This window comes from Lagopus leucura, unplaced genomic scaffold, assembly GCF_019238085.1.
Source record: "Lagopus leucura isolate 7727_CA_CO unplaced genomic scaffold, USGS_WTPT01 Super-Scaffold_100008, whole genome shotgun sequence".
NCBI classification, from domain to species: Eukaryota; Metazoa; Chordata; class Aves; order Galliformes; family Phasianidae; genus Lagopus; species Lagopus leucura.
This window is the reverse complement of record NW_024962265.1, coordinates 29,431,061-29,456,247: the sequence shown is the minus strand read 5'-3', so window position 1 is coordinate 29,456,247 and position 25,187 is coordinate 29,431,061. Positions and strand designations below refer to the sequence as shown.

The 25,187-nt window shown below is 36.5% G+C and overlaps 1 protein-coding gene across 2 annotated transcripts in view; it reads right to left on the bottom strand.

The window, feature by feature from the left end:
- The window catches only part of ARID2 (AT-rich interaction domain 2), a 105,317-nt gene that overhangs the window by 20,979 nt on the left and 59,151 nt on the right, over positions 1-25,187 (bottom strand). The window contains exons 4-16 of one of the 2 annotated variants that reach the window (XM_042872455.1): positions 24,819-24,952; positions 23,801-24,019; positions 20,983-21,050; positions 16,530-16,697; positions 12,822-12,888; positions 12,486-12,736; positions 11,270-11,366; positions 10,982-11,191; positions 10,514-10,681; positions 8,834-8,909; positions 5,732-5,866; positions 5,049-5,248; positions 1,841-4,689 (exon numbers count right to left, since the gene is read on the bottom strand). In XM_042872455.1, coding sequence (XP_042728389.1) covers positions 1,841-4,689; positions 5,049-5,248; positions 5,732-5,866; positions 8,834-8,909; positions 10,514-10,681; positions 10,982-11,191; positions 11,270-11,366; positions 12,486-12,736; positions 12,822-12,888; positions 16,530-16,697; positions 20,983-21,050; positions 23,801-24,019; positions 24,819-24,952 — 4,642 coding nt within the window. The remainder of the gene's footprint in view (positions 1-1,840; positions 4,690-5,048; positions 5,249-5,731; positions 5,867-8,833; positions 8,910-10,513; positions 10,682-10,981; positions 11,192-11,269; positions 11,367-12,485; positions 12,737-12,821; positions 12,889-16,529; positions 16,698-20,982; positions 21,051-23,800; positions 24,020-24,818; positions 24,953-25,187) is intronic. The other variant, XM_042872456.1, reaches the window with a different exon arrangement.

The following is a 25,187-nucleotide window of genomic DNA, read 5'->3' as shown; positions in this document are numbered from 1 at the left end:
AAGAAAGCAAGGGCGAGCTAAATTCCATGGAGACAGACATTAAGCAGACTTGCACTGAATGGCAGAAAGCACTGGCAACATCTCTGTTTGCATAGGCAATATAAAAAACACCCCATAAACATGCACAAAATATTAAGAAAAGTGTACAAGAAATTATATGCCATCTTTAAGAAAGTATAATCACACAAAACACTCCTTCATAATAGAACAAGTAATCTAATATAAATGAAGTTGCTAGCTGTACTACTGCTCTCCTCAAGAAAAGGAATTTTAGCAGTTCAGTAGGCATCAGAGACCCAAAAGCAAACTCGACAGCTACATGTCCAGGAAAAAAATAACCGCAGGCAACAGTTATCCCAGCCCAAAGACACGGTCACTGCATTTTCTACTTCAGCCAAATCCTTAGTGAAGCTATTAAAGACAATCAAACTGTGCAACTGCTAAAAACATTCACTACAAAAAGCAAGACATACAGCTAATATATCCACACTGCCGAAAATGTGCCATTTATCTTGTGCACTGTCACTGTGCTGCCAAGATATACTTTCATTTTGGTCTAATTATTTCCAGTAAGAACAAAGATAAATAAAGTATCAGAAGAACTACAGATCTCTCTGTCATAAATGCACATGCAAATATTTAGGTTTTAAAGACATTCTGAAAATATAGCTCTATGGAATACCTTTTAAAGAAAAAGAAAACTACAATTACATGATGGAAACATGAAAGAGCTTTCTGTAGAAACTGAACTTCACACAGATAAAGCAGTAATGCTAGCTATCATATGCTGAACTTGAGTTCTAGCTCTGTTTAAGTGTATAAGGCCTGCACGTCCTACCATTTCAAAAACCAACCAAAATCAAAGAAATAAAAAAGGAAAATGAATAAAACAAAACTGTCACATCTCTGCCAAAAAACACTAACATACGCTCAGAATTTCCTCTCTACACTGTCAGAATTTTGTGACTGTCAAACCTAATCTTCCATTCTTTTTGCTCTTATTCAGGTTAGAAAGGGTGAGGGTTTTTTGGGAGAGGGAGTTTATATCCACGTACAAAGCCAAAATAAAATCTTGAGACTGGAGCAATCTCAAGCACGATTACTCACAGTTTTAAATACTCATGAAACTGCTGAACATACCTCATTTCTTGTAAAGTCTTAGGAGGAAACTATTTTAAAATGTTTTTCTAAAAAAGTTCAAGATAAAACAGGCCTTCTCCAAAGTTTTTAAAACAGCATATAAAAAAAAAAAACATTACTAATTGTATCAATAAAATAAACATTACAAGTATTTTGTCATGAACAAACATAAACACATATTCTGACACACTCAGAAAGCAATACTTTATCCTGGCTGTAGTGAACTGAAGCAAGCCTTACAAGATCACCCTTAAATACAAGAACTTCAACAAATTTTAGCAGGCCAGATGCAGCTGCAGTGATTAACAAACTATCTTGCAAAAAACATGTTTGCTCCATATGCAGTAAGGACCAAGAACAAAACGCAGAACAACACTACTGTTTTTACAGGACTGTACAATAAATCATCTTTGTTTTTTTAAACAGTAAATCCTTTAAGGAGGAAACCAGTGAGAGCAAGTTCTTTCCTTACTGTATATTATGAAGCTCCAGACCACTGTAAATACCACTATAGTCACTTATATCAAAAAGCATGCAAACTATTTGAACCTTAGTCTGTGAAAGAATGCAAACCATCATTTTCTGAATATTTTAAATTCCTTGCAAAATATCAACCGAGTTTACATTTTCACATATATTTCACAGCATTAAGTCATAATCAGAATTGGAAAATAAACATAAAAAGTACACTGCAACATACCTGTGTGACCATGCTTTGTATATACGTGGTTGGCTGCTGCTGCTTTTGTTGAACAGCACTTTCTATTGCTACTTTCGCTACAGTGCTTGGATCCGCTCCAGCTGGCACAGCAACCATAGTTGCACTGCAACCAGCATTGTTGGGGTCACTGATTGTAACAATTCTAACTCCTACTTTATTTGGAATTCCTGGAACAGTTTCCCTGTCATTATCCTCTGCTGGCCTCTTTGCAATTTTGCATTCTGCTGTGCCATTAGTAGACCGAACTTCGGATGACAGGGTAGACTGGGACACTCTAGGTCCTGAGTGTGGAACTGCTATGATTTGATGCCCCTGTATAACAGAGGCTGTAGATTGTGGTGAGACAACTACACTTGGGCGTTGCTGAGGCACATCTGAATTCAAACTTGAAGCTAGAGGTCCATTAGGTAAATCAGTGTTGGTACCACTAAGTTGCTGGGTTAACAGTTTTGCAGCCTCTTGTGTACCGCTTACAACAGGTGAACTACTCAAAGTTAATACAGGCCCATTAGAAATTCTCTCCCCTTGATCACCTTTGGCAGTATCTTGCTGCGTGGCATCCAAATTCCCTTGTTGTTCCACTGAAGATATCTCACCATTTCCTACATGATTGGAAGTTTTGTGATTTGGAATGTTTTTGCTCAAATGAGAACCATCGCCTTTATCAAAATCACAGATTCCATTAACTAGGGGCTTCTTCAAATCACTTTTAATTTCCTGTGTGTCCATTTGTTCAAAGTTCTGCTTTCCAGGAGCTCCGTTCTCACCCATTTCTAATGATGGCCCATTACTGACTTGTGAGCACTGATTGGCCTCATTCTGAGTTTTCCCTGAGTTAGAAGGAGGTAGACTGGAGTCACTATACTTTCTCCCATTTAAAAGACTTCCCACCTGCATTTCATTTTCTTTTGCATCCCCATTGCTGGTGTTTGCAGCTCCTCTTCGGCAGGAAGGATTCTCCATTACTTCAATCTTACGTTCATGAATGTGTAAACCTGTTGCTTCCTTTGCTTCTTCCTCCTTTTGGCAAATTATTTTATCACCTTTGAATGGGGGAGCAGCAGTACACGGTGATTGTCCAGCTGAAGGTGCTTGAGTAGCTGGAAGCGTTTGCATCTGTAGCCCAACTCCTGTCTGAGCCCCACTCACTGCAATTCCAGCTGGAGCAATGATTTGAGTTGCATTTCCCTGACTCACAGTTGCAGTAGCAAAACTCGTATTTGGCACAACTGTTATCGTAACCTGGTTGCCAGTAGTCCCTTGGAAAATAGTTGCTGGGCTGTTTGAGATCAACTGACCTGGCAATATCTGTAAGTTAGAAATGGGTACTGTTTGTACTGCCCCTTGGGGCTGGACTGCACCCTGGACCAGCTGCTGTCCAACTAGCAGCTGCTGAGCTGAAGACTGCCCTTGTACTCCAAAACCTGGTGTTTGGTTATTGGCCATCTGATAAACCACCTGAGGGCTAGGAGCTCTTGCATTGTTGGGTGGAGGAATCTGTGGAGCTGGGAGTATAAGCTTCCCCCCTGGAGTTGAGGGGCCTCTTTTTGGAAGAAGTAGTTGTTTTATCAGACTAGATTCACCAGAGTTAGGCTGGCCAACTCCTGTATTAGCTTGCGGGGACTGAACTTGCATTTGCATCGGCGGTTGTACCTGTTGCTGTGAAGATGCTGGTGAATGTTGCTGCTGCTGCTGCTGCTGCTGTCTCTTTACAGAAAGCATCTGGCTGACAGTAGGAGGGGGTCCTTGTGACTGAGAAGGGGTAGATGAAGATGACATAACTGTAGGGACTTGATTGTTTGTAACCGGACCTGGAGATGGTGAAGAAGATGGAGTAATGCTTGGCTGTCCAGTCAACTGAACAGTCTGACCAGGAGGAATAGAAGCTGGATTAGCAAGCACTATTTGGTGAATGGCTGGTGCATACGTTTGACCTTGCTGAGCTGGCTGGCTGACAATCACTACACTTTGCTGGGATGCTGGTTGTGGTGGTTGCTGCTGTGACTGCATCGGCTGCTGTACATTAGGTGGAACTTGCTGAGACGGCAGAGGCTTTGGTGCAATGTTCTGAAAGCCTACCCTAGAAGTTGGTGGGTTCTGGACGCCTGCAATTGCAACCACCTGCCCAGGTGCTACTTGGAAATTCTGAACAGTGGTGGCAGAAACAATGTTAGGTGCAGAGGTTGTGACATACTGCTGTGGTGCTATGATGACTGTATCTTGTTGCTGGTTAGCAGCAGAGGACTGCTGAGATGATGACTGCCCAGGTTGCGATGATGTGCTGATCAGCTGTTGACCCTGTGAAACTGCTGAACTGCATGCTGGTATGTTTTGTACTCTGCCAAATATATGACCCTGAGGTACAGCTTGCTGAATTACTGTAACAGGAGTGCCTGAAGGTATCTGTCCTGGTACCACTGCATGCAGTGGAGACTGCTGTTGAATTACAGGTTGGTGATGAAGCAACGTCTGAGAGCCAACAACAGTAACGGACGGCTGTGGTCCTGTACTGCTGTGATTTTGATTTGAAGCTTGTGGTGCTCCTCCTACAGAAATAGTAACAGGAACACCAGACTGGGGAACAGAGCTCTGTATTACTGTGGCCTTCACAACTTCACCAGGTATTGGACCTTTATTCTGTATAACAGTCATTGGAGCATTTTGCTGCTGTGCATGAACAGTATTTTGTGGAATTCTAGAAACAGTCTGTGCCACAGTATGAACACCTTGAATTGGAAAAGACATCTGTGTTGCTGTCAAAGTTGAAGACTGGTTAATAGGGGTCCTTTGATAATGATTTCCTACGCTTTGTGGCCCATGTGGGAGTCCTATTGAAATAAATAAGGTAAAAGTTTGAAAGCAAAAATTAGTTCAAAACAAAGAATTTTTACAACCCCAAGGCTTGAATTTTTAATTCTACGTGTTTTCTCAGCTATACTGCATCTGAATAAATGATGCAGTGACAACGGCTTTTCTGCTGACTGACAAGTCTACGGGTGACAAGTCCAGTATTAGATCACATACAGTGCACAGTAATACAGTTATTCAGAACTTCATTCAATAAAAGGAATAAAACCACACTGTCCCTAATTCCAACGCTTACAAACTATTTTGGGTAACTTTTTAAAAAAAAAATTGTTCTCTGAGAATCAATGCAGAATACTCAATATTTAAATGATTAAAAAACCTGCTGGCGAAGGAGACGAAGACATGTCAGGAATTGAATCAACCCGAACAATTGGGGTAGACGAAGCTGGCTGCTGCTGATAGTACATCTGAATGGGAAGTGGTATAGCTCTCCTCTTCACTCCTACCACATGTATATGTGCTTGACCATTGTTAATCGGATCTTCTACTCTCTTCACTGTATGATTTGGAAAGACAGTTCTGCCAAACAGAACACAGATCAGTGTTAATGAACACAATAACTTTACCCTCTTACAATGAGTGGCTTATTTTAAAAATATTAATCTAACGCTACTCTTACATGCACAGTAACTGCACCAGTGCCTGCATCTTTGCAATACAGCAGAATTGTCTGTAAGCTTCAGAGCATTCATCACAGGAGACCCGTGGTCAAACTGACATTGGCACAGACTTTGAACAAGTTAAGTGAAAACTACAGTATCTTCAAGAACTTTGTGAGAAAAGATTAAAAGGACTATAAGCACAGAAGCAAGTCTACTAAAGATAGTGAAATAGGATGAAATCAAACTATAATCATATTTCAATTAGAATTCTAAAACTGCAGATCCTTCAAACCCAACTTAAAACCTCTTTTCTCAAAGAACTCTTAAGCTATATGTTAACACTGCTAACACTGCATTACATACAACAGTTCCTTTTTTGCTGCACAAATTTTTCTCTTACCGCAGACATTTATAAAATCCAGTTGATGTTAGGATTCCACCTCGAGCTAATTTACTACATGTAGAGAGGTATTCAGAGTACATTTCTGCTCGAGAGATTGAGCAATCAAGATTCACCTCAAAATGGGCATTCAACCTGAAGATGAAAAAATGGACTATGAAGCAAAACACAGTGACAGTACAGCTGTTAAAACATTTCTGTTTGTATGAGAGAATTTTGAGACATGATGACATGAATAATAAAATTGCAATCTATTGTCTTGTCCAATGTCTGTTCCACACTTTTCACTTCTTATGATGTCTAAGATATCCAGTCAGTATACAATCAATACTTTACTTACATAGAAATATGTAAAACAGTCCCCATATGTGCCTTTTTTGTTGCACGTTCAGAAGCAACAAAAAAATAAAGATAGGATTTGTTTAGTGACCTTTCCTCCCCAAAACCTTTATGCTTATTTTTAATGACTCTTCTTTATCAAAAGATGGACTACAGACTAGCTAATTCTTAATCAAATGTGTCTATGCTAAACCTACTGAACATTTGTATAAAAACCAATTATACACGAATACGGTCTTAATTCAAAACACAAGAAAGAACGGAGGTAGAATAACCACCTCAATCTGTGATTCTAAGAGATAGGAAGGCAGGAGAAATGGGACTTGAACTCTGAAAGAGCATGCACATAAGACACGTACTTATTCCAGCAGCCATGCACTACGCAGGCATCATAAAATCCTTGAACAATCTATTCTGCCTGTCGACTTCTAGGGAAATTTCCAGAAGATTCTGTATCTCCTACAGAAGAATCTGCACAAATGCACACACTACCCAGGAAGCTGTGAGAGATGGTAGCAGTTTCTATCTGTAGATTTTATTAATTCAAGATCCATTATTCCAGCCCAGAGACATGCCAACAGATCATCCCCAGCAGTAAATGGACATAAGTAACTCTCTGCACAATTCTCTAATAGTGGGACCTGAACACAGGCTCAGACAGAACAAAAATATATTTAGGATGTCAGTATTCACTATGCGATGCTAGCACTTTAGAAAACTGCACTGCATTCTCCTTTGTAGAGCCTCATACTCCCCTAAGAGCTAAATGTTTCAAAGAAAAAAAAGCAAAGGATTGCATTCTTTAAATCATGTTCTCTCATAAACAGTGAAGTATAAACAGCGAAGTGCAAGTATAATGTCATTTCTCCTGCAGTTTAGTTACAATTTTATTACGACAAAAATTGAGATCACACTCTGTAATAGAAAGTCTAAGTAATAATTAAATCTGGCATATGAGACAAATGACTGTCCAGCTAGGAATATTCCATCAGGCTGACACACTGTCACTGGTACAAGCAGCATACAGGTCAGGACTTACAATGGTGGAACATGAACAGTGATTAGCACTTCCTGTCACATGCACTTATCTTACAAGAAGACTCATAAACCAGCTCAGCCTGGGTAGAATACATCCAGGAAGGTCAGCTTAAATACTTCTTTCTCTGCTGCTTCCAAGAGATAACTTTCCTAACATCTAAAATTATAATTTGCTCATTTTCCAGTTTCTGTTAAAACATACAATGAAAATCTACCTGAATGCAAGACACTTCATGTCAGCACTGAGAAAAACACTTGCAAGAGGCTAGTTCTCTGTTCTAGATTTGAATTCTTTTAATTTTTCTTTTGTCAGCACAGATAATATTTAAGGAAGATTTTCAGATGTTATATTTTATTATTCACTGGCTCATGCCTATCACCGGAAGAAAATTAAGAACAAAATACTAGTACTGCTCATCACTAATAGCTGCAGAAGCACACTGCATGCAGACTTTGAAACCGAGCAGACTTTCCAAATCTTCCTGATACTATGATATACTGTTCTTTCCATTACTTCTTGTCTTGAGATGGTACTGCACAGTTACATAATGGTACTTATCAATACTTATTTTAACAGCCAAAACTCATATTTTACAATCTATGCACAGTGCAAAATTCACCTTGCCTAAAACCTTACTTCTGCAAGCTAGATATCCCCAATGCTCCCCACACTTAAGAGAGAGAAAGCAGCAGAAGAAGGTAATCTGTAATCTTGCCAGAAATCAACCAGATGAAGACACTTATTTTAACTACAGGGAAAGCTCCCCATCAATAACTAAAAAGCAGTCTAGAAAACCATCTCTGAGTAGCTAAAAGCTAAAATGTAGATGCTAAGTTGAAGTGTGGTGATTCCAACTTCAGGCATTCTCTTTTAAATATTTAAAGATGAAATTGTCAGTCAATGAACGGATTGCAAACAACAGCACAAGAACAACATCACCTGACCAAGAAGAACCTTCAATGTTTCTCCCATAAAAACAATTTTTTGCTGGAAGTAAAAACACTAAGCTTTTACAAATAGTAACTACTTCATTTTGAAGGCCATTGTCTGATCAGTAACTGATCAGACAGAATCAACTGATGAACGCTTGAAGTGTGGAGTAGAAGCAGAAGTCCAAAATGAAGTGATTTATACAAATATCTAGCACGTGAGAATTACATAAATTAAACATAGTTCAGAAAGATGATGCTTAGTCTACAGAAGAACCATAAGCAGAACAGATTTCTTCTTAATATCTGACAAGCAGCCAACAGTGACAATATTAGATAAAAATGAGAGAACTCAGAAGGGAAGCTTTAATATTCCCTAGCCTGTTTGAGATTTACAACGATCACATGAGAGTTTTGCAAGGCCTAGCTTTATAATTTCAGGATTACTTTTACATTGGTGCAGAAACATGGCAAAACATTACCTGATGAAAGTACTCGTGAAACACAAAATGCTGCTTTACAACTTAATAAAGGTCAATGCAAGAGTTAAAAATCTAATCAAATTATACTCTAAGAAAGAATTTCAGTCTTCAACTGTCCAAGAATGAACGTGTTGGTTGAGTTGCTTTCTTTCATACTCCTTCAAATCAAGGACAGAATGGTTTTACTTCATACTTTTCAGAAAAAGCAGTCAAACAATGAATAGAAGCAAGTAAGAACAATCTCTGACTCATGAATACAGACATTATTATTTTTCTTCTTCATTTAAATATTTGAACAGAATGATGCACTTACCACTGACATGCAAATTTCTCACTGTCTATTTCTACTATTCCTGGTGGTGGAGCAACATGTGGTGCTGTTCTAGAGGCTGTAGGGAAGGAAAAAAAAGTATTTGCTGAATGAAGGAAATGACTTTCACTGCCATAACTTTCAATGGGACAGTTTCTCCTGTTTTTTGCAAGCAGGGTATTTCCAACTAAAGTAAGCTGCAGAGGTGGCATAAGGCACACTACAGACTTGCTCCAATTTACCGAAATTAAGCAGGTACTTTTCCAACTCCTAACCTGAGACAAGTTTAACGTAAAGAATTTGTTGCAACATCATATTGATTTCTTCACCTGTTTACTCTCCTAAGACATACTCTTTTCCAGCCACTTTCACTGAGGTATCTGAACATGCTCAAGAAACACAGGACACACAAGTTAGTACGAGGGCTGCTTCAAAAGTAGTGCCTTCTATTTTATTACGTTGGTCCACGATGTCAGAGGCACTTGATGGTGGTATGGCAGTAGAGGTTGAACCTTCCCACCAACATCCTGCTACATTTTGTTGCAGTGTGACAGATGGCAGCAAAGGTGCTGACAAAATGATGTCTGACATGGAAGTGCATATGAAGCACAGTTGTCACTGAATTCTTCCATGTGGAAAAAAGTAGTACACAGTGACATTCAACACTTGTGAACACGTATGTAGATCAAAAAGCAGATGCCAGCACAGTGAGGAGGTGGGTGGTGCATTTCCGCAATAGTAACAGTGGCATGAAACACAAAACACATTCTGGATGGCCATGCAGATTTTTACGAGCGCAGTGTGCAGGCTCTTGTTCATCACCGGCAAAAATCCATTCATAATGTTCCTAACTGTTGAAAAATAGGGTTTTGTAGCTCAGAATTTGCTTTATCAAATAGCATTACTGTGCTCTTTGTATTTGTTGTAGTTTTCCAGGAAATAAACAGAAGGCATTACTTTTGGAGCGATCTACATATCTGTCACATTTTTCTTCAGAATGAATACCTCTGTTCCTCTTGTGTGAACCTGAGGCATACTGCTTTTATTTACTCAGGTGCTTTTATTAATAAAAACAGAATGACATTTACGTGTTTTCCTGATTGACTAACAAATGCTGCGTCATCAACTTCAAAAGGACTAATATTTAACTCTAAAATAAGACTGCAGAAGTTAATCCTTAAAATCTAATTAATAGATAAGGTCAATTAAGAAAACACTTTTCATGCTTTAAATAATGCAGTTAAAATTGGGCTCACATCACAATGAGCTGTTTAGCAGCTTCAAAATAGGCATTCCATACGCCTCTCATCTCTGTAATTCTACCAAACAGTTTATGTTGCTGACCAATAATATTCTGTATAAAATGCAATATAAAATAACTTGTTTCCATTATTTCCAGAGAACTAATCTAGAATAAATACTCTTTCAAATGAAAAAAGTTAAGAACAGTGTGCATAATTTTTCAGTAAATTTTAGAAAGAGCAACTGAAATATATTAAGATTCTTTCTTTTTCACAACAGCTTTAGCTACCAAAACGTTCTATTTGCTTCCTGAACAAGCATCCAAGAAAGACACCATATGCTTACTTACATAACCCAATCAGAAACCTCCAAAGGACAGAAATCACATACGTCATATAGAAAACTCTGCAGCAAAGTATGTTCCTTTGTAGTGGTACTAACCTGCGATACCTGCTGCGTGTGCCTGTGAAGAACCATGATCCATCATGGGTGGTCTGACATCAGGTACTCCTTGCTGGCTAACACACTGATGTTCAATGAGTTTAACAGCAGTAAGTGCATCAGGCCCAAACATTTGGATGTCCATAGAAACCAGACACACTAACGTATCTGAAGTATTAAATGCAAAACCAAAAATAACATTAGGACAACACAAACGAGGCTAGGATGTTCTGATTTGCTTTCAAATTGTCTTGTGTTGAATGAAACCAAGCCTCTGTATGCTTCTGTAGATCTGTACTTAAGTTATTAATGGCATTTAAAAAAATCCAGCTTTTGTAGTTACTAGCATAATGAATTTATTGCAAACACAAAGAATTTTAATATTTTTAACCACTGAACTTGACCTTTTCTGAAGTCCTTCTTTCTATGTAAGTGAGAATAGTGTATTTTGTCTTGCTTCTCTCTTACCTATGCTCTTCTCTACTTTAGAAATCTTTGTGCAGGCTACTTCTCCCATTTCTGTGAGCATGTATAGCACCTCAAGTGCTGAGATTACAAGCAGCACATCTGGTAGTGTGAGATGACATATGATCTCCTTGTACGACTCTTGATCCACATATTCACAGATTAAGACACCATTATCTTCAGCCTTACAAAGATTTGCCAAGATTTCCATGCCTGAAAAACAAATACAAAATAGTTTAACAGCAATAACTGCAATTCTAGAATCACAACAAGAATAGCTTGGTAACTTACCTCTCATTTTTAAAAATCTATCCCTTGACATGAGGCATTTTGTAACAGTGTGAAACATTAGATGAGTAGTTTTGAAATCAACAGGATCCAAGAGAAGCTGGAAAAGGAAAAAAAAAATAAAAATCTATGACTAACACTATGCATATCGATTCAAGTCCTTATTCAAATACATATTTCAAACTAAAAGACTGGAGTGTTTAAATGCAGCACAGTTATATAACACATATGTTCACAATGTCCCTTTTTTTCTTTGTTTGTTTGTTTTAACTTTAGTTAGCATTTTTAGTCCCCTCTTCCTTTCCTACTCTGAAGTAGCTGTCTAATTTATACTTTCGTAGGAATAACTAAAATAAGCTTATTTCTGTAAAGTCAATGGTATACTCAAATATTTCAGCATCCAACAAAGAACAGAACTTGAGTAAGAGGCATTCCTTCCCAAAGGCTACCACCACAACCATTCATCCTGTTTCTATCCAGTCCTACTTTTTGATCAGATCTCTCAAGACACTGAAACGTGTAACATTCTTTCTTATTCATGAGAAAATGGATACACAGCAAACAAAAATAGCTTTTTCAGATAGTAGACCAATCCTTCAAGCCTCATTCTCTGGTATCTAGCCTTTTAAACTAAATTTACTGGTTTTATTTTAAAATAATACATTGCCTTAACATATCTACTTGTAAAATCTGTATGATTTATGTGCACAATGATGACAGACTGGAACACCATATTTTATTACTTTCAAGTCCCTCTGAAAAGAAAAGGACGTCTCACATCATTCAGGCAGTACATCCAGGGCCATATGACTATCATACCAGTGTGCATTAAACATGGCATAAAAACCCCCACCACCCCCTTTCCCAAACATATGACTTTTAATTTATAACTGAAGGAAGTACAAAGCAAATGAGCAAGGGCACAGCATGCAGAAAGTAGCTGATCTTTCTCCTCCCATCTGTAAAACTGAACTGAAAATTATGCAGTATGAACTTCCTGCATATCCCCATATCATCATTCTTCTCCACACGAGTCCATTTAAACAAACCAATACACACAACCTGTATTTTACTTTGGGCTGTTTGCTATGTTCAGATTAAGAGAATGATTTATTTACTATTTCATTCAGTGATTGAGGAAGAGCAATTTATTTAATTAACATTAAAGCAAAGCCTTTATCAAACAATATTTTAATTATTCTGTTTGGAAGAACATTACCTCTGCTGCAATATTTCCCAGCGTGTCAAGCCCCAACTGCCGCAGAGAAATAAAATGACTATGAGCAGAGAGTAGCAGGAACCGAAGACAAGTACGATTAGCTGCCAGAAGTTTAACATTTCCCTCTTCAAAAGAAAGATTACGTAAAATCACTGCAATCTGCAGTACCCGCTGCCCTTCGATATCATTAATGCCCAGTTTGCGAGGTGGATGAAATAAGGATTCCCAAATCCAATCTTCTGATGGAATATCTGCAGAGGAAATAGATTTATTTTAATCCTTCCTTTCCTATGTTTACAAACACACATGTATGTGATTTTAGTCAAGATTTCTCACCTTGAGATTTGCTTCTGTCAGAAATTAGGTCACGTACTTCAATATCCTCAACAATATCCCTCCAAAACTGAAGAAAAAATTAGAAATACACTTAATTTTTAGTGGATTATATTCCTTGAAATACTATTTTTATTCCCAGCACTTTAAAATACTTTTGAATGGGAGAAAGTTTACTCTTTAAAAATCCCCCAGTACCTTGAGTCTTATCTAACAATAACACAACTTTTCAGTCATTGAATGATATGAAAGATGTTTAATAGCTTACATTTCGGAAGCTCTTTCTTTTTCAAGCACCAGAAGTATGTGTTCATGATGAACCAACTCTACCCTGATCCTATATTGCTGATACACATACTGAAACTACACGGATAGTTTTCCACAAAACAATTAGAAATTCAGCAGTACGTGGGGAAAAAAGTAGAATTCATTTTTGTTCACTTCCTACAAGCAGTGAAGTCCTAAGGAAGATGACCCTGAGTTTCAGTAAATCTTAGCTCCTGCCACAAGTCCAGCACTTAGGATCTCTATCTGGACAGACACGTTAAATCTCCTATGTTTTTCCCACATCACCTTAAATCAATGAAAACAGAATCAACAACCACCATCACATCACCACCAGCCTTATTCATATAGCAAATCAGAATATTTCAGCAGACTAGAATTCAAATTGCTCTACAGATAGATGGCCGATCTATAAATGGTTATGTTGCTACAACTGCTGAAGTAACAATCACTCAAGGGATCAAGTTTGCAAGCTAGTAAAAACATACATTCTAATATATACTAATACAAATATATATCCATATATATATTATAATATATTTGTTTCAATAAAAATATACACTTTCCTATGACTAATGTATATATTCCTGACTCACTAATGAAATACAGCTACTCTACTAGCCATGAAAACAGAATAAAAGCACATATAAATCTTGATTAAAAGGAAAGGATGGTACGTCCAGCCAAGCAGCAGAAATTATGCTATGCAAATATAATTACTAGATTACAGCACTCATACCAAGCTTGACACTGTTATCTTCTTGAAAAAAAACAGAATACTAAGATTTTCTAAATTGGAAAGAATTTTATTTTCCACCACAATGACAGTAAACAACATCCAAATGCTGTTTAGTAAAGAGGGCTGCTTGCACAGAAAGGATTATTACCTCATTTTAGTAAAGACAAGAACAGCCACATAAAGCCTAACTTCTCATCGCTTGTGACAACACATTTTTCAAGTTAATTTTGAGGCTACCATAAAAACTGAAGGAAGACCAAGGCACAGAAGTAAAGTTTACTGAATGTACTTCATTTTGACCTGCCTTTCCTGAAACTTGTTCCATAAATGTTGCAAAGAGCACACAGAAGTCTATCTCCTGGAAATGCGTTGGTCAGTATCCTTTAGAATGCTTCCTTTTAGAAAAGACAGTAAGCCTTCATATTCCACTGCTAAAGAAAAATCTTACAAGCTTTTGAAGATCAGTTGTTTGATCAGTTAAGGATTTTATTTTATATACTTTTTTTAGGTGAGAGGCTGAAAGTCTTCATCTTTAACAAAAACCTATTTGGAAGTGGATGAAGTCAAACACTGTCATGTTGAGACTGTTATCACATGTTAAATGATAAAACAGCATAATGTTTTCAAAGCTAAAATTCTCCAATCTATTTTTTTGCCACTCAATACTTCAGCTCATAGTCCAAAACGCAACATTCAACAATCTCTGGAAATAAGAAGTCTCAAATGAGCAAATTTTTTGTCGACACGGCAAATCATAGAACGGTTCAGGTTGGAAGGGACCTTTAAGACCATGTAGATCAACCTCCCCTGCTACAGGCAGGGACACCTTCCCCTACACCAGGTTGCTCAAAGCCCCATCCAGCCTGGCCTTGAGTGCTTCCAGGAGGCGGCATCCACAGCCTCACTGGGCAACCTGTTCCAGTGTCTCACCACCCTCCCAGTAAAGAACTTCTTTCGGATATCCAATCATCTTGGGCACATTCTCAAAAGGATGGAAAATGAGGATACACGCTTTTTGCAGAGACACAACAGGTACTGCTGAAATTAAAGCCTCACAGTCCTAAATCCTCACCATCTCACCTAATATTTCACTACATGCTTGAACACCTGAAAAACTCTTCCATTCCTTAAGAAGCAGTCCGTAAAATAATACTAGCTGTCAGGTCAGATAACATTTCCCTCTCCAGAAAAGAAAAAGACACAGTTTCTTTGTGTAAGTTAAAATGAGAGAGATACCAAAGTACCAAAGAAAGTTCACCTACAGTTATTTAACTGTTACTCTGAACTGTCTCATTATATAGTCTAGTTGTGAACACAAGATGCTAACCACTTGAACTAGAGATTTTTGTGCCTCAGGATTACCTAGAACATACACATAAGCCTTGTTAGGTACTCAAAACACACCAGAAGAGCGTGTGCCCCACTGCCTCAGATCCTCCATATTCAAGAAATCTGGAGATCTCTTAAAAGCTCTAAGGAGGAGAACCTGGAAGATTAGACGTGAACATACAGACAATATAACATTTATGAAGTATATGTTTTCTTCTTTCACATTCACTTCTACACACATCACTGTGGATGATAATGCTCACACTCTTGTATCATATTCTCTTCAGCCTAGTCATAGAATCATAGAATCACAAGGTTGCAAACGACCTACAAGATCATCTATTCCAACCGTCTCCTCATCACCATTGCCACCACAAGCACTAAATTGTATAACGCAGCACGTCATCCAGATGCCTCTTGAACACTGCCAGGGACGGCGACTCCACCACCTCTCTGGGCAGCCATTCCAGTGCCTGGCCACTCTCTGAGAGAAATTCACACAAATAAGGCAGAAGAGCTTGTTTCTACATAGCATAAGGAAAAGAACCTAATTGATTCACCCACGACAGCTGACGATGATTCATTAGAGTGTTCAGGGAAATGCTATCACAACCAGAAGGTAGCAGTAAGTAATCCCTGGTTCTAGAACCAGTTGGGCTCTGGATTAGGAGAATATTCACTTCTTGTATTGATTAATACAGAGACATGAATATTGGTCTGTTCAGACAGACACACACCAGTATATTCTTGGAGAAGATAACAAAGAAACAAAAACAAACTCATGAAACAACATTATGCTATCTTCCATTCAAGAGGCCAGTAACTTAAACAGCTTAACGAGCCAGTAACATGTTAAAAAATTCAAGTACATAAGGTAAAACCTAGGACATCTGGTAATTAACATAGCAATCTCAGAGATGGACAGCTAACTGTAGAAGGGACAGGATTTTCCAGGACTATAGTCATTGACAAGCATTTTGCAACAAGTCCTGGATGTACAGATGGAAGCTTGGTAGGTTTTAATCATCATTCTGAGCTCCAATACACCTGAAGGCTTCGCCCTAGACAGCTGCAATCTGCTCTTCTTTAATTACAAAAACCTTATAGAAAAAACCCAAAACAACATAGAAGAATAAAAAAGCATATAAACAAAGAATAGCATCTTGTTCTCAAAGTTATCCTCTGGAATACTTGTGAAATACAGATATTTCCATACCTAAGACAGACCTTTACATTGGAATCAAGTGTCCTGCTAGTAAATGATCAGGGGGGAAAAAAAAAAGAAAAGAAAAAAAAAAAAAGAAACCGCCCTTCCTCTAACGCACTAGGGTTACCTCAGTGTTTGCCATCTTGTATACCTGAGTAAAGGTGTTGAGACATCTTAAGTTCAGAGTGAGATTGCAGCCTCTATTCCTTCTCTTTACACGGGAAGAGGGTCCTAAATCACCTTTTTTGGATTTAAGCAGACTGGCTTGATTGCTCTCAGTCCATTCAACATTTGTTTCCTGCCTAAGCAGGAAAGATCCCTGAAAAGAATGGGGGGGAGCAGAGAATGACAAGGTGGAAAATAGAATTACATGATCTACATACAATGCTTGAGATCCACCTGTGAGAAAAGAACAAGACAAAACATGCCAGCTTTTTTATTTTCCTAAAGGCAAAAGTGGAAAAGGATGGGTTAGGTCAAGCTGTCTGGGCGCTCATTTTAAAAAAATATGGAGGCAAGAAAGCAAGCATCATAAGAAGTTTTTCTTCCCTACTACAAACTATGGATAGTTGCAGTTTGATACTACAGATAAACAGAAATGAACAGAAAGGAAGCAAAAGTGTAGCTCTTTTCAACATTTATTCCTATATTTTAGTTTGTTATATAATTTGAATATAAAGCTAAAAGTTGGAAGCAAACAAGTAATGCTTGCCTATGGGACAGCCCCCAATGGTAAGAGATAATGGCCAAGAGTTAAGGAACTTGATTCACGTGCACCATCCGATTACTGTCAATAGACAAGTTCCTCTGGAAGAAGATGCACAAGATTACACAGAATTCAGTGAAAATCAGATTAAATTTCTGTTCATAATAAACAATGGACATTTGAGCCCACAAATCATGTAATGTAGCAGCAATCGTGACTACTTATTGTCCAAGAAAAATAGTAGGGCAAGTGAAGCCAAGTCTGTGCTTAACAGCTTGATGGATCACTAAGAGAGAGAGGAGACATTTGAAAAGTCTTTCAGGCATTTGCATTTGGAATGATCTCTCTCTTTCTGCACATCATATGAGTCAGACTCAAAGAATAAATGCACAGTACGTTAAACTTCTAAGAAGAGAGCTGGACAACAAAATAACAACTTAATTAAAAAAAAAAAAAAAAAGAAGAAAACTGGAGAACTAAAGCATTTTGCAAAGCAATAAAGAAAGCACAAAAATTGCATGAGAACAAACTTTGGAATTCCACAGCCAAGAACTCCAAGAACTTAAATAAGGACAAGGTTTTATTCCAAATAACTGGAGATTTAAGCTTAATGGCAGGAACGGGAAACCTCAAAAGGAGCAAAAGCAACAAACAGCTATAAAGGAAAACAGAAGGCATAATTTAAATGATATTCAAACTCTGACAATTAATGGAACAGAGACTGAGTATGTATTCATGTTCAAGATTTTGATTTAGTTTAGAGGGAAGCACTGTACAAAGGAGAATAAATAATACTATATATATAATAAATAATAAATAAAACTGAAATAATAAAAAAATTGTTTGGAAAGCTTGTAATGCAGGGAGGATTGGTAAAAAAAAAAAAGAGAAAAAAGAATGGATTCTCAGGAAGGTTAGCATTAAATAAAGAAATACACCACTTTTCATCTTTACCTTCAACAGGACTATTAGTAGTGTCAGATACAACTAAAGATGCATATCCCTTTGTCTGTATGACGTTATCAGACTAGTAGACTGTTCTGAAAAATTCATGATACTACTGACCATTTACAAAGCTTCACAAATGATAGCTTACACGAATTGCAAAAAATGAAGTTGTTATATATAGAAAAGAGAAAACAGAGCAGCAGCAATAAAACATCGAACACACAGATATTTCTATTTGCTCCTAAAATGCTGTCTAAAGAAAAAGACAGATAAAATTTAATCTTTTTTTGAACAGTATTTTAAAAATACTAGTATGATTAAGAGAACAAAGGCTAAAGTTTATTCTAAGCAAGTGTTCACTTGTTCTAAAAGCCATTTGAGAAATTTTTAATACATAATTCTATAATTACGCAAGCACACAAAGATGTTGGAGTGCAGAAACTAAAACCTCCTGCAATCCAAAGTTTGATGTTTATGTTATATATTATAATAATAAGCAGCAGCACCTTAGGAAAAAAGTTAATTCAGTAATTGTAGCTAGACAGATGACACATGAAATGTTCTAAACATCAGATCACTTGTATTTTTGTACATTCCATTTGAAAAGCTATTTTCAGCTGAGCTCACTTTGAAAATGGACAAACCAACACTTATATTAACATTCTTTTACCAACAACAAAAATTACCAATTTCTCTATGAATCCTGAATTTAACCCTAAGAATAATTTTCACAAGTTCCAAGACTTCCAGAATTTCTTTGCAAAACAAAACCAAAAACCCAGACTCCAACAAATGAAAAAACCACTGATGCCTGAGGGCAACGTTTACAAGCTCAACAGAATTTCTGTCAACTTAATTCCAATTAGCTTGGAATTCATACATTTGAGAAACATCTCTTCCCCCTACTTTCTATTTATCTCCACCCTTTCTATGTTCATGCTATCACAATGCTTTTAATTCATAATTCTCCACTTTTCCTCTCCTCCCTAAGAATTCTTTTTTGTTTTCATTTTTACAGAAAATTCTAATTTGCTGCCATTGCAGTAGAGAAACAAACTGGAACGATGACTACAAAACCAAAAGAACTGGCAGTAAAACAGAAGCAAGCTGACAAGAATTGTAAAAAAAGGTAATGTGAACAGTGAAAGGAGGGAGCACACACTCAACAACCACTCTATTAACCTTAAAGGTATAAAAAGCAAATGCATTATATCTACCCTGCCAATCAAGTATCTCCATTCCATGTCGGGAAGTTCCCATCATGCTTTCTGTTTTCTGTTTTAATACATTCACAGCTGCAGTACAAAATGAAGGACTTCCCGCAGTGGGGTGAAACAAATGCTTAAAGTGAGATGTCATGAAAAATGTGTATCCTTGGCATTAGAGATATTTTTAGATGTGCTGGTACGTTTCTAACGTGCTTTCAGAAGTCTTTCACTAGAGTGATACTATGCATATGTTGAATGCTCAAGAATAAACCTTGGAGAGTACCCAAGTTTGTTGTTAGTAAATTTTACTGCAGCTACAGTGGTTCTACTTAACACTTGTTAAAAACGTTTATCAGAACCATCTGCCTTTATCTGTCACAATTACTTAAATTTATATAATTAACAAACATATATTAAATTAGAATTCCACGTGGTTTTAAATGTTTACAGACCTAAATGTAGTACTTGTTGCTGCTCTGGATCAGCAACAGTCTGTGACAGCTTAGGGTGAAGTCAAAACAGAAGTGCTAAGTGCTTAAAAAACAAACAAACAAAACCACAACCTAAGGTATTTCAGACATCATTCTCAGTGGAAAAGGAAACAAATCTCTTAATATAAGTAAGAAAATAAGAAGCATTATTTTCCACATTTCAGCACACTTAAACCATGTTTTCAAGTCATACACTAACAAAAACTAAAGCTTACCTTTTTTCTTTTGTTAACTTGATTTAGGAAATAATTCTTGGGGGATCTATTCATCGACATTTCAACAATATTTATTGTTTAACTAACCCTATGGTAGTCCAGCTTTTCCCAAAATTGAGTTACATAAAAATGAAACAGAAGACAAATGGAAAGAGCTCCTAACAAATATTTCTTTACATAAAGACATTGGCAAGACATTTAAATACATGAAAAGATTAAGAAATTGAGCAGAAAACTGTCTCCCAACCCATAAATAACTCAGCAGCTCACTTTTCATATTTTCATGTGATAAAAGCCATAAACTTGCAAAACACACTTTAACCTGGCCTTCTTCTACTTTAGTCACACAAATTTTCACCTGAAATTCTGTCTAAGGAAGTTGCTGTGCATCGCAGTAACTACGCTGAAATGTCAAATCTCTTTCAACTACAGTACATTGCAGGCTCTCACTCACCTCAGAATGTTCATCTAGAATAAGGAGCAAGCATTTACACAAAGCAACTTCTTTTATATTTTTAACCTCATTTCATTACTAATGCAGCACATCATGCCCTCTAGCGGAAAGATAAAAATGTCTTGTGCAAAAACACTAACTGAAACAAGCACACGTTCCTAACTGAATTAAATTTGCCTTATCTTCTTTGTGTTACGGCTCCTGTTTTCACAATTCAGAATGTTGTTGTGTGTTTGTTTCTGTTGTTGGTTCTTTTTACTGATCACAGCAGTTTTAAGTATTACCTTTTTCTTTTTTTTTCTGCTAAATATGTTGGATAGGTTTCTCTTCACATATTAGCTGTCAGGAATTGAAACATGGAACTTCTTTATCCATTTACCTGCACCTACCTTCTACTTTTCTTCGTGCTTATCCCAACATTTTATGACAACTGTGACTTAGTGTTTTACTATATTTAAATGAAAGGAATGAAGTTGAGTAATTCAAGATACACATCCTGGTACACCTTACTTTTTCTTTTTTTAAAAGGGATTTGAGACCCACCATATGCAGTTTAAAATAATTTAATATTCTTAAAATTACCTTAACAAAATCTCTATCAGTTTTCTCCTTCCATTCTTCTCCAAACACAGCAGAAAATGATCCTAAAGCTTTAAGCATAAAAAGCAGAATTCAGTATTAAAATTAAAAAAAAAAAAAAAGATTTGAACATTTTAACTTTTTTGCTAATCCACAAACCAAATAAAGATTCAACAACACTACAGGTTATTCTAGCATCTCATTTTCCTTCAAAGAATCCTGTACTAAATCGGATAAACCTGAAATTTCTCCAGTGATTTAATTAACTTCTACTGCAGTTTTATAGTTTAAATAGAGAATTACCAGAAGAAGTGACTGGTTTATGAATTTCAAAATAAATAAATAAAAATCATGGGAAAATTCTCCTTAGCTCTCTTAAAGAAGGCAAGTGTTCAGTTTTCAACCTCACATGAACAACTATTTTCCATGTGCCCAGCATAAGCTGTAAACACTATTTCAGCACTCAAGCAAATTCCCACAACTGTTCTCTGAAAAGCAGAACAGTAGCACTGATGGTTTGACAGCACTCAGCTGAAAGCCACTATTTAACCAGGAAACCTAATCAGTGCTCTTGGATGTTTAATGGAGTCAGTACCACAGATTTTCTAACCATTACCGCTTGCAAGTAGCAGATAAGATTCAGTCTCTATAAAACTAAGCTTTGTCTTGCAATATTCTGTAATAAACTAACGGCAAGTAATGCCACACTTTTTATTTATTTATTTTACATTTTGGTTTGTAATGCTTCAATGCTTAGAGCAAAACTTAACAGATCTCATTTCCAACACTTATTTCATCTTCTACAGAACTCAAACGAGGGCTTTATGCAGCATTTCATAGCACAGATACTACATGAACACCTCAAGCCTCTGGGACTGTCCTACTACATGCAGTACAACTGTCAACAAACTACTGAAGGGTCAGAGAAGGAGCTGAAAACATATTTTTCTTGTTACCTAGAAACACTGCATTATAAATATTATTATCATTCTTAACACCTTAATTATAGACAAGCCAAGTCTAAAACCCACATTCATTTCAAATAAAATTAACCAGCTATCATTTACACCTGAAATTACTGTGACAGTATTTTCATAGTTTGCTATTACAGATTTTGTTTAATCACATAACTTGACAATTTACATTTAATACTTATAACATAAAAGCTTCATGCTTAGAAGTACGTAAAAATCACCCTTCGTTTCTCCAGTTTGACTTAAACAGCCTGGGACTGCTGGGACACTCAGAAGATGTCATCTCTAGAGGCATCAGGTAAAATAAAAATGAAGCTTTCTCCACAGGGAAAGAAAAGAGTAAGCCTCATTCTATTCTTGCCACTCCTCATGACTACTGTCACTCAAATATTTTTCAATGTAAGCAGTAGAAGCACAGGCCAGCTATGGACAAGCCTGTGCTCGGATTCCAATGTAAGAGCCTGAGAAAACACTGCCTACCTTTTCAAAGTCCAAGAAATTGTGAAATAATACTACAAAATTTGATTATTGATTTCTAAATCCATCAATGGATCCACAATGAGTGACGGCAAACTCAAATCTAGAAAGCAAGCATCCTTGGAACTATTCATGTAGAGGACTAAGTTTCATTGTTCTTAGAAAGTTCCTGTAATTGGGCTAGACAAAGGTACTGACAGACCAGTATCCAATTGATCTGAGCTGAACTGAAAGGCAGAGGCACAAGTCAGAAACATAAGGGAGAAGTCAGAAAACACTAATGCAGTACTGAGGGGAAAAAAAAAGCTACAGATCATTATGCAAAATTCTTCATGATATTAAAAGATTAAAAAAAAAAATCAAACCAAAAATCAGAATACAGTGTCTAACATGGATTCTTCCACAGAATTTTAAAACTGAGTCTCTGACAAACCATGTTTGTGCTTACATGTGCAAAGCATATTTACACTCAACAGATACATATGATCATCTGTAGTAGCAGATAAACATATTTAGCTAAAAAATGTTCATTTCATCTATTTACTATGGTAAAAAAAAAAAAACATTTTAAAAGTTACATAAAAACAGTAAATACTTCCTCCCCATCACTATGAGATAGCAGATATGCTTTTATGATTTTAGGATGGTTTAGGATAACCTTTTTTTTTCCCCATCTTCTTTTCTCCTTTCTACCCCCTTCCCTGGCAGAAAGACAGACGAGCAATTAACAAGGAACAACTTGTCATGGAAGCCACACAACATTTTGAACAGAAGAATTTTTTTTCACGTATGTTTTGTATAATGAGGGAACAGACTATCTTTAAAAACTGAAGTGTTAATACATTAACTATTTCTTATCCTTCAAGATTTGTTTTCTGAATTCACTACACTTGAATATGATGAGCCAAGATAAGACCTTGGTGGGTCAGTTTTCAGAGCACTCTTTTTCAGTTTTTAATTTGTGACTGTCACTAGGAAAGAATTATGAAAAATCAGCACTGTCCTATGAATTCAGAAGAAAGCAGTAATGCACTACAAGTAATGGAAATCCAATGCTGCAAATGTGAGCTGCACCAATAAAAAGCTAATTCTCACTTTTCTTTATATTGTTAAATAACACTGCTTCAAATTATTTAACTTAAAAGAGTATTTGTAATGCTCCAAGTCTGATATAAACAGTAATTGGGAAAGAGGTTAAAAAAATACCAAATAAACAAACAAAAAAAAAGGTATATTAAAAGAAAGAACAGGTACATTACAAAATAACAGCTATATTACAGGGTAACAAAGCACAAACAATTACTAAGGGTTGTGAAAAAAAGCAGTAAACAGGTATTGACTTTTCTGTTGCAAAAATGTCACATACTTACTGTCATCAAATACCCCAGCATTAGCAAGCAGTAACGTGATGATTTTAGGGTCCTTTTCAAGCTGCATGACATGCTTGCTTTCATTTGAAAGAAGAGTACATACATTAATTGCAAAATCCACTTCATTTGGGAGTCCAGATAACAGTGAAAGCACCAATTTATTATAATCATTTGGTGAGTTAAAGTCCATAGACAGCCCATAGCTTTGACGAAGGTAATCTAAATAAGAAAAAAAATTAAAACATTTAGTTTTCATAACTAAACTGATTAATATTCAAATGGTATTTTGCCCAATATTTCTTTATGAGTGATATTTTTAAAAAATATTGTATTTCTAACATTCAACTGATTTGCCCCATTTCCTTTGAATTTTGAAGATGTTACCTAATTGTGTACCATTCTAGTTAGATATTAATGCCTTCAGAAACTCCAGAATGCAATACTCCAGTGTGATCTTCCAAAGAAAAGCTTTGAAAATGTAAACTTTAGTTAAAGCAGAATAGAATTGTAATATAATATGAAGTTGCTTTCTATGCACCAAATTACCCACCCTTTACACACAGCCCATGAGATTTATCGTTTTTTTCTGTTTGTTTTCCGACAGTGACACTTCAGTCTGTAATTTACAACCAAGTTGATTCAGGTTTCTTATGCATGAGCTTTATTCCTCAAATTTTGAAGCTTAAATAATCCTACGCTCAAACCCAGATACTTGGCTTTTTAGAGAAATGACTGAATCAATGGAAACAACATCTGTGACTTTTCAAGGTACGTTCTGTTTCAAGACAAATAACTTTAGTCCCTGCTAATTAAAAGAAGAAACATTTGGAAATAAGTGTAATGGTTCACAGATTCTCATTCTATTGAGATTCACAGTGGAAAGTTTTTTGATGCATTAAATAAAGAAGCTGCGATTTGATGATTTTAGTATTATTATAAATGTATTTATACACTATTACTGCAGCTTGTTCTAAAATACAGGGAAAAAGAAGTTACAGAACAAATCTCAAAAATTTACCTGACACACTGTGTTGCTGGTAGTTATAGGAAGTTGGGATTGCACCAATGGGAAGTTGTGGCTTTGGATTGCCTGGTTGTACCTCCTCATCCTCCTCCCCAAAATGATGGACTTTTTCATACTTTTCTAGATAACTGGAATAAAATAAAACAAAAATAAAATAAAAAAGATTTTGAATATGCGTAACTAATCATTCTTATCTCTCAAGAACTGAACTGCCAAAGGAAACAAACTACGCAAACATGGAGATATACTGCAAATGGTAGTCAAATGGTACAGAACAAAGTCATACTCAGACTGACAATAGATGATACAGAAAATGCAAATATGTGAAATTTTGGCTTTAGGTATCAAATATCTTCATAAACC